Raw genomic sequence first — 15,605 nt, forward strand, 5'->3', positions numbered from 1 at the left:
GGCCTTTCCTTAGGAAGAATAGTCTCTTACTGATTTTCACCAAGTTGATCTTTCAGAAGCTTTTTTTTAAATCCCAGAACCAATTGCAATGCATACTTTGGTCTATTCGTGGAAAAGGTTTGTTACAACTGATTTCTGTGTGCCAGTGCTAAAGGGATAGTTATGTTTTGTTCAGTAAGCTTAAGTCAGTGGCAGAAGCAAGAAAAAAAAAAATCCTAGTTCCCTAGTACTGTGTCAATTCTCACTCCTCCCAGCCACTATAATGTGATTTCCCCAAGCCAAGCAACATTTTACAAAGAGCAGCTGTCTCCTTAAGAAGAAAGGACTTTTTTCCTGCTCATACATGCCATTTATTTCAGTAGAGCATTCTTGTGGGCCAAGACTGAACAATTTTGAAACGCGTGTTGTAGAATCAGATACCAGTGTTGAGTGTTATAAGGTAAAGAGTTATTTGGGACATTTAAAAAACAATAAATGATATGTCAGCTCTTCAGAAAGGGTAAAGAAGAGTTATTAAGAATATCATCTTTTAAACTGGTAGCTTGTGGGCCATGTTTGATATTAACAACAAAATCTCTCAAAGTATTCAGTTACATTTACTATAGAATACTTCTAATAATTGTTCTGAGAACATATAGTATAATATTTAAGCACCCAGGCTCTGAACTTAGACACCTTGGGTTCAAATCCTATTCAACAACTCTGTTGTCTGTGTGACTCTGGACAAGGCATCTAATATCTCTGTGTCTTGGTTTCCTTTATGGAAAATGAAGAAAAAATAGTACTGTACCCATTGGAGGAATAGATTCAATATCTGTGTAAAACAGCACAATTCCTTGTAGAGTAAGCTGACGTGATAATATTAACGAAAACAGAGCCGGGCACAGTGGCTCACACCTGTAATCCCAGCACTTTGGGAGGCTGAGGCAGGCAGTTCACGAGGTCAAGAGATCAAGACCATCCTGGCCAACATGGTGAAACCCTGTCTCTACTAAGGGTACAAAAATTAGCTGGGCGTGGCGGCACACACCTGTAGTCCCAGCTACTCGGGAGGCTGAGGCAGGAGAATCGCTTGAACACGGGAGGCAGAGGATGCAGTGAGCCGAGATCATGCCATTGCACTACAGCCTGGGCAACAAGAGTGAAACTCCGTCTCAAAAAAAAAAAAAAATTAATGAAAACAATGAATGTAACTCCTAATTATTTTTAATGATTCTAGGTTATTCAAATGTAATGCATCTCAAAGAAAAGTCTTGGCAGTAAGTAGGTAGTGTGGATATATCTCTTGATTTTCATTGTGCCTCAAAGCCAATCCTGGGGGATCCCAGTAAAGGTAAGAAAGGACTGAAAAACTAAGTTTGTGTGGACTACTTGGTCTCTGAGAGTCATTCATTCTCAATCAATATATTTAAGCACCTGTTATGTGAGTTGGTATTGGATTGCCACTGAAGGCTCACTGGTTTTATGACAAGTAGCCATGGAAGGGTTAACACATATTGCAGGGAGAGTCAGCTCCTGTGCCCTTGTTACTGTTGTCAGTCAAAATAGCTTTTATTTTGACTGTTTGATCTACCACCTCAGTTATCTCATACTTAAAAAGGTTTAAAAATTTGTAACTCTAGTGTAAACACATTTACCCATGCCACTGAGTAAATGTGCTTATTTCATCACCTAAAGAATAATCATTTACTGCTTTTTCACAGTTCTCTAATAACTAAGAAAGTAGAAGCATTTTTATTTTCCTAGTTTATAATATCTTTCATCCGCTCTACTTTATAGGAATGTTGTTTTTGGTAGCACAATTCCTAAGACTTCCTAAATCTTGTCTTACAAATATGGGAAATTGTGGAGGGTTTTCAAGTTTCTAAGTTGCTTTTTTTTGTTGTTATTTTAAAACTAGAGAATCAGAATACAACTGTCGTAAAAACATTGGCAAGAGTTTCAGATTATTAAGATTAGTAGGAAGTTGCATGTTCCAGTTTATGAACAAGAACTGCAACTCCACAACTGTCTTTTGTATACACAGATGATGTTCTAATTCAGTCCCTTCTTATGGATTGCTAAGTTTTGCTGGTTTCCTATCTAAGAAATGAAATGAATTTAATTGGTTCTTCCACTTATACGATATCTTAAAGTAAGTTATTTTAGGGAAATCAGTTTTAATCCTATATCCTCCCTGGAAAATGTCAGAGCATACAAGCAGAGTGGCTTTCATTCTTCTGCTTTTAGTATCAGAAATTTTGTTTTTGTGCTTTACTATTTTTTCCTTCAGTTAATGTCCTGAGTTAATTTAAAGAATGTAATTCCCAATTAATCAGTCTCAAAAGCAATATAGAAACTAGAAGTCTAACTGTAGAAAATCTTTTACAACTACCACTTAATACTAGTCAGTAAATTCTAAGAATAGTTTAAAAGCATCCTGACTTAAGTCATCCCACTGGAAAATGATTTAATTATCTTAGAACACTCAAAGTTTTAGAAAATGATTAGAATTTCTGAGAGAGGGGAAAAAAGAGACAAACCCTATTGTTGGAAGAGTTTGTGTGTGCCCAAGCCTTCACACTTAAAAGAATAACTGCTAGAATTGTTTTTTTTTTTAATCTAGAATTATACCAAATATATTTTAATGTTTTGGTTGCTTGTAAATCCTGCAATTGATTGCTTAGACATACACATAACAATAGGTTTGGCATCAGCATTGAAGTTAACCTGCTACCATTTGATGTGGTTTCAGGTCTTCAGTAATTCATCTTTAAGAAGTGATTTCCAAATCTATGTTGGATTTTGCTATTGAATCTAATTAATTTTGAATAAATTAATTTTATTTCTTGGAATATTTTTGAGTTTTTCCTCTAGTGTGGTTAATGAAAAAAAATCTGCATATCTGAAAAGAAATGGACTTAGAATCATCTTTAATAATAGAAATGACAATACTTAAAATTATTCCCATTGTGTACTATGGTGTAAATACTCATAATTAAGACTATCCAGGCATTATTCAATTTTGAGAAAGCTGGCATTATCTAGGGTATTGCAATTTTTTTGCCAGATAAAGCAAACACATTATTTGACTTTTTAGGAAATTAATTGTGTATGCTACTGCTAATCATCTAGTCCATCTTAGTAGTTAAAAAAAAAAAAAAAAACCTGGTTAAAATGATGACTGAAACATATATAAAACCTAAGAAAGTTATTTTAATGTTTCTCAGTCAACTGTGAGGCATACAATCTAATGTGCCCAGTAAAAACAGTGTTTATTCCATTATGGACCGACTTAAGTAGTATCATCCCTGATAATTTTTTTATTGTATGCTGGACATTGTGAATGGTACCTGGTTGGGTGTTGGCTATTTCTGTCTTCCTATAAATGTTCTCGAGCTTTGTTCTGGGACACAGCTAAGTTACTTGGAAATAGTGTGATCCTTTTGGGTCTTGCTTTTAAGATTACGTAGATGAGACAAGAGCAGTGTTTAGTCTAGGGCTAATTATTTCATAATACTAACAAAAGACTTTGTTCAGACTACTCTACCAGTCCTAGGAATCATGAGTTGTTCCAGTTTGGCTGGTGGGAAGAAGAGTTCCCCGCCTTGTGTGGGTTCTGGGTATTGTTCTCTGAAATGGTTTTGGGTAGTTCTTTCCCTCACTCTGGCTAGCGTCTGCACATATTTTGCTGATCGGTACTCTGCTGAATACATTAGGGGAGCCCTCTGTAGATCTCTGGAGTTTTCTCCCTATGATGCTGTCTCCTCTCTGGCATTCTGCCCTGGAACTCTAGCCACCTTGGCTCCCTAGACTCTTGGCTATAGTCTTCAACTTGGCAGTTCTCTTTTTTGCCCTGCAGATTTCAGACTCTCATCAGTCAGTAAACTAAAGCTTTTCATTTGCTTCCCATCTCTCAGGGATCACTGTCCTTGTTGCTGATGTCCCTTGGGAACCACTGCCTCATATATTTTGTCCAGTTTTTTAGTTACTTGAGGAAGGAGAATAAATTTAGTCCCTGTTATTCCATTCTGGTCAGAGGCAGACTACTGTCAGATCAAATTTTAAAAGAATTTTGATCTTTTAGTTTAATTTTCCAAAATATGAGTTAAGAGTCTCTTATGATATTATCTCCAAATGAGACGATTTCTCAGGGAATAATCTAGATGGAACCAGATGATTTCTTAATCCCATCTAGCTATAAAACCTGTTGTGACAATATCTGGTTTTTACATTTAAAGCAGTGTCTTAATGAAGATTTTAATTCATACAATGCAGTTACTGCATAACAATGACCATTTCTCCACCTGTTATCTCCATCTTCCTGTCATTCCAGTAAATGGTGAAGATATAAAACTGGTAATGGGACATGGTAAATTGTTTCTGCACTCTTTTTTTTTTTTTTAATTGAACTATATACTAAAAAGCATGGCTGGGTGCAGTGGCTCACTAATCCCAGCACTTTGAGAGGCTGAGGCAGGCAGATCATGAGGTCAAGAGATCGAGACCAAACTGGCCAATGTGGTGAAACCCTGTCTCTACTAAAAATACAAAAATTAGCTGGGCGTGATGGTGGGCACTTATAGTCCCAGCTACTTGGGAGGCTGAGGCAGGAGGATCACTTGAAACCAGGAAGCAGAGGTTGCAGTGAGCTGAGATTGCACCACTGCACTCCAGCCTGGTGACAGAGCAATACTCCGTCTCAAACAAAACAAAACAAAATATAAAAATTGTTATATCCTTTGAATCATTAACCCCACTTGTTTGGAATTATAGCCAATGTAAATAATCCAAAGTATATAAAAAGCAATGTTAATCATGATGCTAATTATAATGGAGAAAAGTAGAAATAATCCTAATGTCAAAGTAGGTGCCCTAGATGGGATGAATGCCCAGAATATATGAAGAGCTCCTACAACTCAGTAACAAAAACCAACCCAACTAAAAAGTAGACAAAGGACTTGAATAAACATTTCTTCAAAGAAGATACAGATAGCCGATAAACACCTAAAAGGTGCTCGAAATCACTAGCTATTAGGGGAAAGCAAATTGACAACTGAGAAATTGCTTCACATTCATTATGATTGCTATTTAAAATATATATATATATGTGTGTGTGTGTGTTCTGGCAAGGAGGTGGAGAAATTGGATCTCTCATACATTTCAGGTGGGAATTAAAAATGGTACAGCTACTGTGGAGAAAAGGTAGTTCCTCAAAGTGTTAAACATATAGTGACCATATCACCTAACAATTGCATTTCTAGTTACATACTCAAAAGAATTTTTTTGAAACAGAATCTTGCTCTGTTGCCAGGCTGGAGGGCAGTGGCATGATCTTGACTCACTGCAACCTCTGCCTCCTGGGTTCAAGCAATTCCACTGCCTCAGCCTCCTGACTAGCTGGGACTACAGGTAGAGACGGGGTTTCACCATGTTGGCCAGGATGGTCTCGATCTCCTGATCCGCCCACCTCAGCCTCCCAAAGTGCTGGGATTAAAGGTGTGAGCCACTGCACCCAGCCACTCAAAAGAATTTAAATCAAGGACTCAGATACTTGCATACCAGGTTGATAGCAGCATTATTCACAGTAGCAGAAGGAAACAATCCAAATGTCTATCCATAGATGAAAAGATGAACAAAATGAATGGGAGTCACATTCATGAGACAGAAAGTAGAATGGTGGTTGTCAGGGGATGGGACAGGGGGCGAGTGTAAGTTATGGTTTAATGGGCACAGAATTTTTGTTTGTGGTAGTGAAAAAGTTCTGGAGATGGATGATGGTGACAGCTGTACTTGTGAGTATACTCAGTGCCACTGAACCGTACATTTAAAAATGTAAAAATGGTAAATTTTTAATGTATATTTTGCCATGACAAATCTTAAAAATAGGTGCCTAGTTAAATAATTCACATTTCAAAACAGAGTAGCCTAAGAAATGCTAACCAACCAATCCGTCCTGCTCTTCTTCCTCTCCAGGAGTGACACACGCAGCCATCTGGGCAGCATGCATTTCTTACCTCAGTGCAGCTGTTCCCCCTGAGCTGAGGACATCTGCTCAGGGCATCCTGCAGGGCCTTCACCTGGGTTTGGGAAGAGGCTGTGGTGCCATGATTGGAGGCGTGTTAGTCAATTATTTTGGTAAGAATGGCTTTCTCCTGTTTTTTTCCTTTCTATAATTAAAACATAATTTTTTTCCAGCAATACCTCAATAAACAATCCAATTATTACTGAAGATTGTGCAAAGCTAAATTCCAGTATTCATAATCTCTTTCTAGATTTCAAGGTAGTCATAATTGTAAAGCAGCATGCTTACGTTGTTAAGCTGATTTGAGCCAGCCTGTAACTGTGCACACTCCTCTGACAATCAGCTTAATGAGATGCTACAGAGATCCCTCAAAGGAGCCAAACAAATGAATTAGCATGAGTGCTTTTAGTCTAAAATAAGGTACCTTAAACCTGCTGATAATAATCCTAAAGGAAATAAAAGTCATCATTGTTACTCCATTAGGGGATTGTGAACCAGAAGAATCTAACCATATGCTGGCTTTGGTAATGCTACTACATTTATGATAATAAAATCTGTCTGTCTTGTCATATCTTTCTTATTAGAAACATAGGAGCTGAAATAGGAATGAGATTATTCTGCTCCAGGAATCTTAACTGCTCAGTCATCTATTAATATATAAGGTGGGCCCCAGGAAATGTGTGCATTTATAGCATTATTTGAGCACTGCTGTTCCAACTACAGATTAATAGCGCTGTTAGTTAATAATTGGGTAAATGGTCTTTTCATATGAAGAGGAGAGCACCATTGAATTGTATGAGTCATGGTGAAAGGCACTGAGAAATAATCCTATATAAATGCAGTTTTATAATCGATCGATGGCAGATCCAGTATCAGCCCTGGGTCTCTTGACATGTACCCAGCCCTGTGTTTTTCCATTATGTGGAGCTAATAGCCAAACCCTTTTCTCTGGTTTGTCCCAAGCTGTGCTTCCTTTGCTTTGATCTTTAGAAAATTGACAGTTTTAGATGAGCGCTATCTGCATTTCTTGGAATTACTCTATAGAGAGTGCTGTTTGTTTTTATAGGGGCTGCTGCAACCTTCCGAGGAATCGGCATGGCCTGCTTGGTGATCCTACTGCTCTTTGCCCTGATCCAGTGGCTGGCAGTGCCAGATGAGGAAGAAGGTAATTATTTCCATTCTTTCTTAATATTCCTAACAGTTCAGGCCATGGGAAATCAACACATGCCCCCAGAGAAGCCTAGAAGTGGTACAGAATGTACAACAGGCCTACTTGGCTCGATTTTCTGAGTGGCGTATCGATGAATTCATGTGGACCTTTGTTAAAGAGATCCACCTACTACATAGAAAAAGTATTGTTTTAAGTAGCTTGGGGTTTTCTTGTTTTTTGTTTGTTTTCTTTTATAGTGCAAGGTCCTAGGGAAGTATTAGTTTTCAGTTTCTCTGGTATTCTAAAGGTATTTCAAATGTAAGTCAAATACATATAAGGCTATACGGTCATTTTGCTACTAGGGATAGGGAGTGAATGGTAATATTCTCTATGCCTTACCTTCATTTGTTTAAAAAAAAAAAAAAAAAAGTCAAGACCTGAAATCTGAATGTTTCTCTGAACCAGGGATGGCCTTTATTAAGATTGTTCTACAAAAAGGAGGTTATATCAAATATTAATGTGTAGATGAGAATGAGCTGACTGAACTTTTTATGAAAAAGGTCAACCAGGAGGATGAAAATATTCTTGCTTAGCTTTTTCGCCCCAGAACAGGGCTCATCTTCTTTGGGTGTCCTATCCTTTGGGAGCATTAGCCTCAGGCCCTGAAATGCTTCTGTGAAGAGAAAAACTTGCTTGTTACAGAAGCTTCAGAGACAGATTTTAATCTCAATGAGTTACTTAGAAAGACCAATACTTTTTTTTCTTTCTTTTGTTCTTTTATAATCCTAAGTGGATTCTCTCTGTTACACAGCCTCAGTCCATGCCTCCTGTAAAAGACCAATAAAAATAGCTATCATGGCTCTCCCAAAGTTATAAGATGTAGTTAAAGTTGTATTTTGAGAAAAATTTATGGACTTGAATATCTTCGCTATTAATCACAAAAAAATTAAAATCATTAAACATTCAATGTAAGAAACATAAAAATAAGCAATCAAATTTTAACTCATCTTTGATTAGTGAGAATATGGTACTGGGTTAGTTTTTAAAACAATTGTGTTCTGGAGAGAGTGTTATCAGGAAAATGGCGGATAGGAGGCAGGACTAGGTTGCAGCTCCCACTCAGATGGACAGAGTAACATGTGGGGACTTGCATCATGCTTTTGCTCCAGAACTACTGCAGGAATATACCAGGAAAGCTGAGAGAATACACAGACCCTCTGGAGGAAGCAGATTGTTCCTGCAGGACCTGGGAGACAGGCCAAATATTGGGTTGGTATCCAGTTGAGGGACCTGAATGAAGATGGTTCACATCACAGGACTCTATGCAGACAGCCCCAGTACCAGCCCGGAGCCTGGTAGCCCTGTTGGGTGGCTAGATCCAGAAGAGAAATGACAGTCACTACAGCCTGACTGTCAGGAAGCTACATCCCTCAGAAAATGGGGAGAGTACTACATCAAAGGAACACCCTGTGGGAAAAAAGAATCTGAACAGCAGCCTTCAGTGCCAGCTCTTCCCTCTGCCATAGCCTACGGGAAGGAACCAGAAAAACAATTCTGGTAATAATGACAAAACAAGGTTCTTAGTCTCACCAAAATCACACTAGCTCACCAGCAATAGATCCAAACCAAGAAGAAATCCCTGATTTCCCTGAAAAAGAATTCAGAAGATCCATTATTAAGCTAATCAAGGAGGCATCAGAGAAAGGTGAAGTCCAATTTAAGGAAATTGAAAAAAATGATACAAGAAATGAGGGGAGAAATCTTCAGTGAGATAGCATAAATAAAAAACAATTACAACTTCAAGAAATAAAGGACAGACTTAGAGAAATGCAAAATGTTCTGGAAAGTCTCAGCAATAGAATTGAAGAAGCAGAATAAAGAACTTCAGAGCTCAAAGACAAGGTTTTTGAATTCACTCAATCCAACAAAGACAAAGAAAAATTTTTTAAATAAACAAACCCAAGAATAATTGGAGTTACTGAAGAGGAAGAGAAATCTGAAAGTTTGGAAAACCCATTTGGGGGAATAATCAAGGAAAACTTGCTAGAAACCTAGACATCCAAATACAAGAATCCCAAAGAACACCTTGGAAATTCAGCACAAAGAGATCATCACCTAGGCACATTGTCATTAGTTTATCTAAAGTCAAGAGGAAGGAAAGAATCTTAAGAGCTGTGAGGCAAAAGCACAAATAACCTATAAAGGAAAACCTATCGGATTAACAGCAGATTTCTCAGCAGAAACCCTATAAGCTAGAAGGGATTGGGGCCCTATGTTCAGCCTCTTTAAACAAAACAATTACCAGTCAAAAATTTTGTATCCAGTGAAACTAAGCTTCATAAATAAAGGAAAGATACAGTCTTTTTCAGACGAACAAATGCTGAGATAATTTGCCACTATCAAGCCAGCACTCTAAGAACTACCAAACCAGAACTACAAGTATTTGCCACCACCAAGCCAGCACTACAGGAGCTAAAAGGAGCTCTAAATCTTGAAACAAATCCTGGAAACACATCCAAACAGAACCTCTTTAAAGCATAAATCTCACAGGACCTATAAAACAAAATACAATTAAAAAAAAAAGAAAGGCATACAGTCAACTAATAACACAACGATTGGAACAGTACCTCACATTTCAATACTAACGTTGAATGTAAATGGCTTAAATGCTCCACTTAAAAGATACAGAATTGCAGAATGGATAAGAATTCACCAACCAAGTATCTGCTGCCTTCAAGAGACTTGCCTAACACATAAGGACTCATAAATTTAAGGTAAAGGGGTGGAAAAAGACATTCCATGCAAATGGACACCAAAAGCAAGCAGGAGTAGCGATTCTTATATCAGACAAAGCAAACATTAAAGCAACAGCAGTTAAAAAAGACAAAGGGTGACATTATATAATGATAAAAGGCCTTGCCCAACGGGAAAATTTCACAATCCTCACTATATATACACCTAACACTGGAGCTCCCAAATTTATAAAACAATTACTACTAGATCTAAGTAATGAGATATACAGCAACACAATAATAGTGGGAGATGTCAGTACTCCACTGACAGCACTAGACAGGTCATCAAGACAAAGTCAACAAAGAAACAATGGATTTAAACTATATCCTAGAACAAATGAACTTAACAGATATTTACAGAACATTCTAACCAACAACTGCAGAATATACATTCTATTCATCAGTGCATGGAACTTTCTCCAAGATGTATGATAGGCCACAAAACAAGTCTCAATAAATTTAAGAAAATTGAAATTATATAAAGTATTATCTCAGACCACAGTGGAATAAAACTAGAAACCAACTCCAAAAGGAACCTTCAAAGCCATGCAAATACATGGAAATTAAATAACCTCCTGAATGATCATTGGGTCAACAACAAAATCAAGATGGAAATTTAAAATTCTTTGAACTGGCTGGGCGCAGTGGCTCACGCCTATAATCCCAGTACTTTGGGAGGCCGAGTCAGGTGGATCACGAGGTCAGGAGATTGAGATCATCCTGGCTAACACAGTGAAACTGTCTACTAAAAATACAAAAAATTAGTCAGGCGTGGTGGCGGGTGCCTGTAATCCCAGGTACTCGGGAGGCTGAGGCAGGAGAATGGCATGAACCTGGGAGGCAGAGCTTGCAGTGAGCCGAGATCACACCACTGCACTCCAGCCTGGGCAACAGAGCAAGACTCCATCTGAAAAATAAAATGAAATAAAATAAAATAAAAATAAAAAATAAAATTTTTTGAACTGAACAATAATAGTGACACAACCTATCAAAACCTCTGGGATACAGCAAAGACAATGATAAGGGGAAAGGTCATAGCCTTAAATGCCTACATCAAAAAGTATGAAAGAACACAAGTAGATAATCTAAGGTCACACTTCAAGGAACTAGAGAAACAAGAACAAACCAAACCCAGCAGAAGAAAGGAAATAACCAAGATGAGACAAGAACTAAACGAAATTGCAAGAAAAAAATACAAAAAATAAATGAAAGAAAAAGCTGGTTGAAAAGATAGAATTGATATATCATTAAGATTAACCAAGAAAAGAAAAGAGAAAATCCAAATAAGCTCAATTAGAAACAAAACAGGAAATATTACAACTGATACCACAGAAATACAAAAGATCCTTCAAGGCTACTATTAACACCTTTACATGCATAAACTGGAAAACACAGAGGAGATAAGTTCCTTGAAAGATACAACCCTCCTAGCTTAAATCAGGAAGAATTAGAAACCCTGAACAGACAACTAAGTAGTGAGAACTAAAACAGTAATTAAAAAATTGCCAACAAAAAGTCCAGGACCAGATGGATTCACAGCTGAATTCTATCAGGCATTCAAAGAAGAACTGGTACCAATTCTATTGACACTATTCCACAAGATAGAGAAAGAGGGAATCCTCCCTAAAACCTTCCATGAAGCCAGTATCACCCTAATACCGAAACCAGGAAAGGACATAACAAAAAAAGAAAACTACAGACCAATATCCCTGATGAACATCGATGCAAAAATCCTTAACAAAATACTAGTTAATCGAATCCAACAGCATGTCAAAAAGATAATCCACCATGATCAAGTGGGTTTCATACCAGGGATGCAGGAATGGTTTAACATATGCAAGTCAATAAATGTCTTTCACCACATAAACAGAATTAAAAACAAAAATCACATGATCATCTCAGTAGATGCAGAAAAAGCATTTGATGAAATCCAGCATTCCTTTATGATTAAAACCCTCAGCAAAATCAACATACAAGAAACATACCACAATGAAATAAAAGCCATTTGTGATAAACCCACAGCCAACATAATACTGAACAGGGAAAAGTTGGAAGCATTCCTTCTGAAAATTGGAACAAGACAAGGATGCCCACTCCCACCACTTCTATTCAACATAGTACATAGTCCTAGCCAGAGCAATCAGACAAGAGAAGGAAATAAAGGGCATCCAAATCAGTAAAGAGGAGTCAAACTGTCGCTGTTTGCTGATGATAAGACTGTATACCTAGAAAACCCTGAAGTCCTCCTAAAAGGCCTTAGAACTGATAAATGAATTCAGCAATATTTCAGGATACAAAATTAATGTACACAAATCAGTAGCTCTGCTATATACCAACAGTGACCAAGATAAGAATCAAATCAAGAACCCAACTCCTTTTATAATAGATGCAAAAAATATTTAGGAATATACCTAACCAAGGAGATGAAAGACCTCTACAAGGAAAACTACAAAACACTGCTGAAAGAAATCATACATGACATAAACAAATGGAAATACATCCCATGTTTATGGATGGGTAGAATCAATATTGTGAAAATAACCATACTGCCAAAAGCAATCTACAAATTCAATGCAATTCCCATCAAAATACCATCATTCTTCCCAGAACTAGAAAAAAAAAATCCTAAAATTCATATGGAGCCAAAAAATAGCCTGCATAGCCAAAGTGAGACTAAGCAAAAAGAACAAATTGGGAGACATCACGCTACCTGATTTCAAACTATACTATAAGGCCATAGTCACCAAAACAGCATGGTACTGGTATAAAAATAGGCCCATGGACCAATGAAACAGAATAGAGAACCCAGAAATAAAGCCAAATACTTACAGCCAATTGATATTTGACAAAGCAAACAAAAACATAAAGTGGGGAAAGGACACACTATTCAACAAATGGTGCTGGGATAATTGGCAAGCAACATGTAGGAGAATGAAACTGGATTCTCATCTCGCACCTTATAAAAAAATCAACTCAAGATGGATCAAGGACTTAAATGTAAGACCTGAAACTAAAAATTCTAGAAGATAACATCAGAAAAACCCTTCTAGACATTGGCTTAGGCAGAGATTTCATGACCAAGAACCCAAAAGCAAATGCAACAAAAACAGATAGGACTTAATTAAACTAAAGAGCTTTTGCACAGCAAAAGGAACAGTCAGCAGAGTAAATAGACAACCTACAGAGTGGGAGCAAATCTTCAGTCTATGCATCCAACAAAGGACTAATATCCAGAATCTACAAGGAACTCAAACAAATTAGCAAGAAAAAAAAAATCAAAAAGTGGACTAAGGGCATGCATAAACATTTCTCAAGCGAAGATACACAAATGGCCAACAAACAAGAAAAAATGGTCAACATCAGTAGTGATTAGGGAAATGCAAATCAAAACCACAATGTGATACCACCTTACTCCCACAAGAATGGCCATTATCAAATGATCAAAAAATAATCGATGTTGGTGTGGATGTGGTGAAAAGGAAACACTTCTACACTGCTGGCAGGAATGTAAACTGTACAAACACTATGGAAAACAGTATGGAGATTCCTTAAGAACTAAAAGTAGAACTACCATTTAATCCAGCAATCCCACTACTGGGTATTTACCCAGAGGAAAAGAAGTCATTATATGAAAAAGATACTTGCACATGCATGTTTATAGCAGCACAATTCACAATTGCAAAAATGCAGAACCAACCCAAATGCCCAGCAATCAATGAATGGGTAAAGAAACTGTACATACATAATGTATGTATGTATATATGTACATACATATATATACACGAACATATATATACACACACACACACACACACATACATACATACACAATGGAATACTACTCAGCCATAAAAAGGAATGAACTAATGGCATTCACAGCAACCTGGATGGGATTGGAGACCATATTATAAGTCAAGTAACTCAGGAATAGAAAACCAAACATCGTATATTCTCACTTATAAGTGGGAGCTAAGCTGTGAGGATGCAAAGGCATGAGAATGATATGATGGACTTTGGGGACACAGGGGAAAGGGTGGGAAGGGGGTGAGGGATACAAGACTACTAATTGGGTTCATTGTATACTGCTCGGGTGATGGCTGCACCAAACTCTCACAAATCACCATTAGAGAGCTTATGTAACCAACTACTACCTGTTCCCCAAAAAACCTATGGGAATAAAATTTTTTTAAAAAAATAACTATCGTGTGGCTTTTCCTGTTTTGATGCCTGTCTTTTAATCATAATCCTGTAAATGGGCCTAAGGCAACACTCATTATAACCTATGCCCCACTGATGTTCTAAGTTAAATGAAAAATAGATTTCTTAAGTATATATGTTAATGTCTATTAAGCCCTATAAAGAGACCCAAAGATAAACATCACGTTCATTGATTCAGTACTTGCACCAAGTAATGAAGTCATTGGTAACCAGCAATTTATTAATATTACCAAGCACTCTGGAATGAGCATATGGGATTCTTGGTTTATTTATTTTTACCTTTGTTCAAACATGTACAAAATGCTGAAAAATAGTTTAAACATTATTTTCTCTCCAGACAAGACAATGTTGGCAGAAAGAATTCCTGTTCCCTCCAGTCCTGTTCCTATAGCAACCATCGACTTGGTACAGCAACAGACAGAAGATGTCATGCCACGCATTGAGCCCAGACTTCCACCCAAGAAAACTAAGCACCAGGAAGAACAGGAAGATGTGAATAAACCAGCCTGGGGAGTCAGCTCTTCTCCCTGGGTGACCTTTGTCTATGCACTCTACCAAATTAAAGAGATGATGCAACTCACAAGAGACAACCGTGCTTCTGAGATACAGCCTTTACAGGTACAGTTCCTTTGCTGGGCTAGCAGTATTACCTGTCACTCAAGATACCTTAACTGGGCTCGGTTGTTTTAATTACTCACTTTTCATTCAACAAGATTTATTGAAAGTCTGGTGGGGGAAATAAACATGCAAACAATTTCAGTACTCTGTGAACACTGAGTTAAAGAGGGTGTATACAAGGTCCCATAGAGAGAATATTCTGCCTTATGGAGTTCAGGAAAACTTCAGAGGATATGATTCTTTCACTTCTTGAAAGAAATAAATAAATCCATTCTTTCATTGTATATTTGTTTTACATTTCAGTATTGACGGTTGCCAGTTGAAAGGGGAATACATGGTTCATGCCTTCAGGAACCGTATTTATTAATCTCTGTAATTCCAAAATTCTAGTGGGGGGCATTATATATTATTATTATAGGACCACAATAAATATTTATTGAATTAATTGAGCCACTGTATGGGTATGATAGGACACCTAACTCAGTGGAATTATGGTTGTGCAGGTGGCCTCACCTGAAAAATAAGTCTAAAAGTGTGATTTTTCTTGTCCCCAGGGGAGTGATCTTTCCTGAGTAGTTAAATCATGTTGATAGAAGTGTGGATAACTGTACAGGTGTATCCCGACTTTGGAAAATGAGTGTAACTTCTATAAATCATTTAGCCAAAGAAATAGACCCAGTTCCTCCATTTTATAATAATCACTCCTTTTTACTTGATAAGTCATGTCAACTCTGTCTGGAGTAGCTTCAGAGGACACATAAAAAAATAAAGGGGAGAGATTTTAAAATAAGGGTAATTTGAGTAATTACCCTTTCAGAAAATT

The 15,605-nt window shown here is 37.3% G+C and overlaps 2 protein-coding genes across 3 annotated transcripts in view; one reads left to right on the plus strand and one right to left on the minus strand.

Annotated features, from left to right (window-relative positions):
* Window positions 1–15,605, plus strand: part of MFSD6 (major facilitator superfamily domain containing 6) — an 87,503-nt gene that overhangs the window by 67,763 nt on the left and 4,135 nt on the right. For both annotated transcript variants that reach the window (XM_015110501.3, NM_001265700.2), the window contains 3 exon segments: window positions 5,956–6,117; window positions 7,071–7,169; window positions 14,502–14,782. In XM_015110501.3, coding sequence (XP_014965987.3) covers window positions 5,956–6,117; window positions 7,071–7,169; window positions 14,502–14,782 — 542 coding nt within the window.
* The window catches only part of NEMP2 (nuclear envelope integral membrane protein 2), a 73,923-nt gene that overhangs the window by 21,971 nt on the left and 36,347 nt on the right, over window positions 1–15,605 (minus strand). The window lies entirely within an intron of this gene.

The sequence above is a fragment of the Macaca mulatta genome, chromosome 12, assembly GCF_049350105.2.
Source record: "Macaca mulatta isolate MMU2019108-1 chromosome 12, T2T-MMU8v2.0, whole genome shotgun sequence".
Classification (NCBI taxonomy): Eukaryota; Metazoa; Chordata; class Mammalia; order Primates; family Cercopithecidae; genus Macaca; species Macaca mulatta.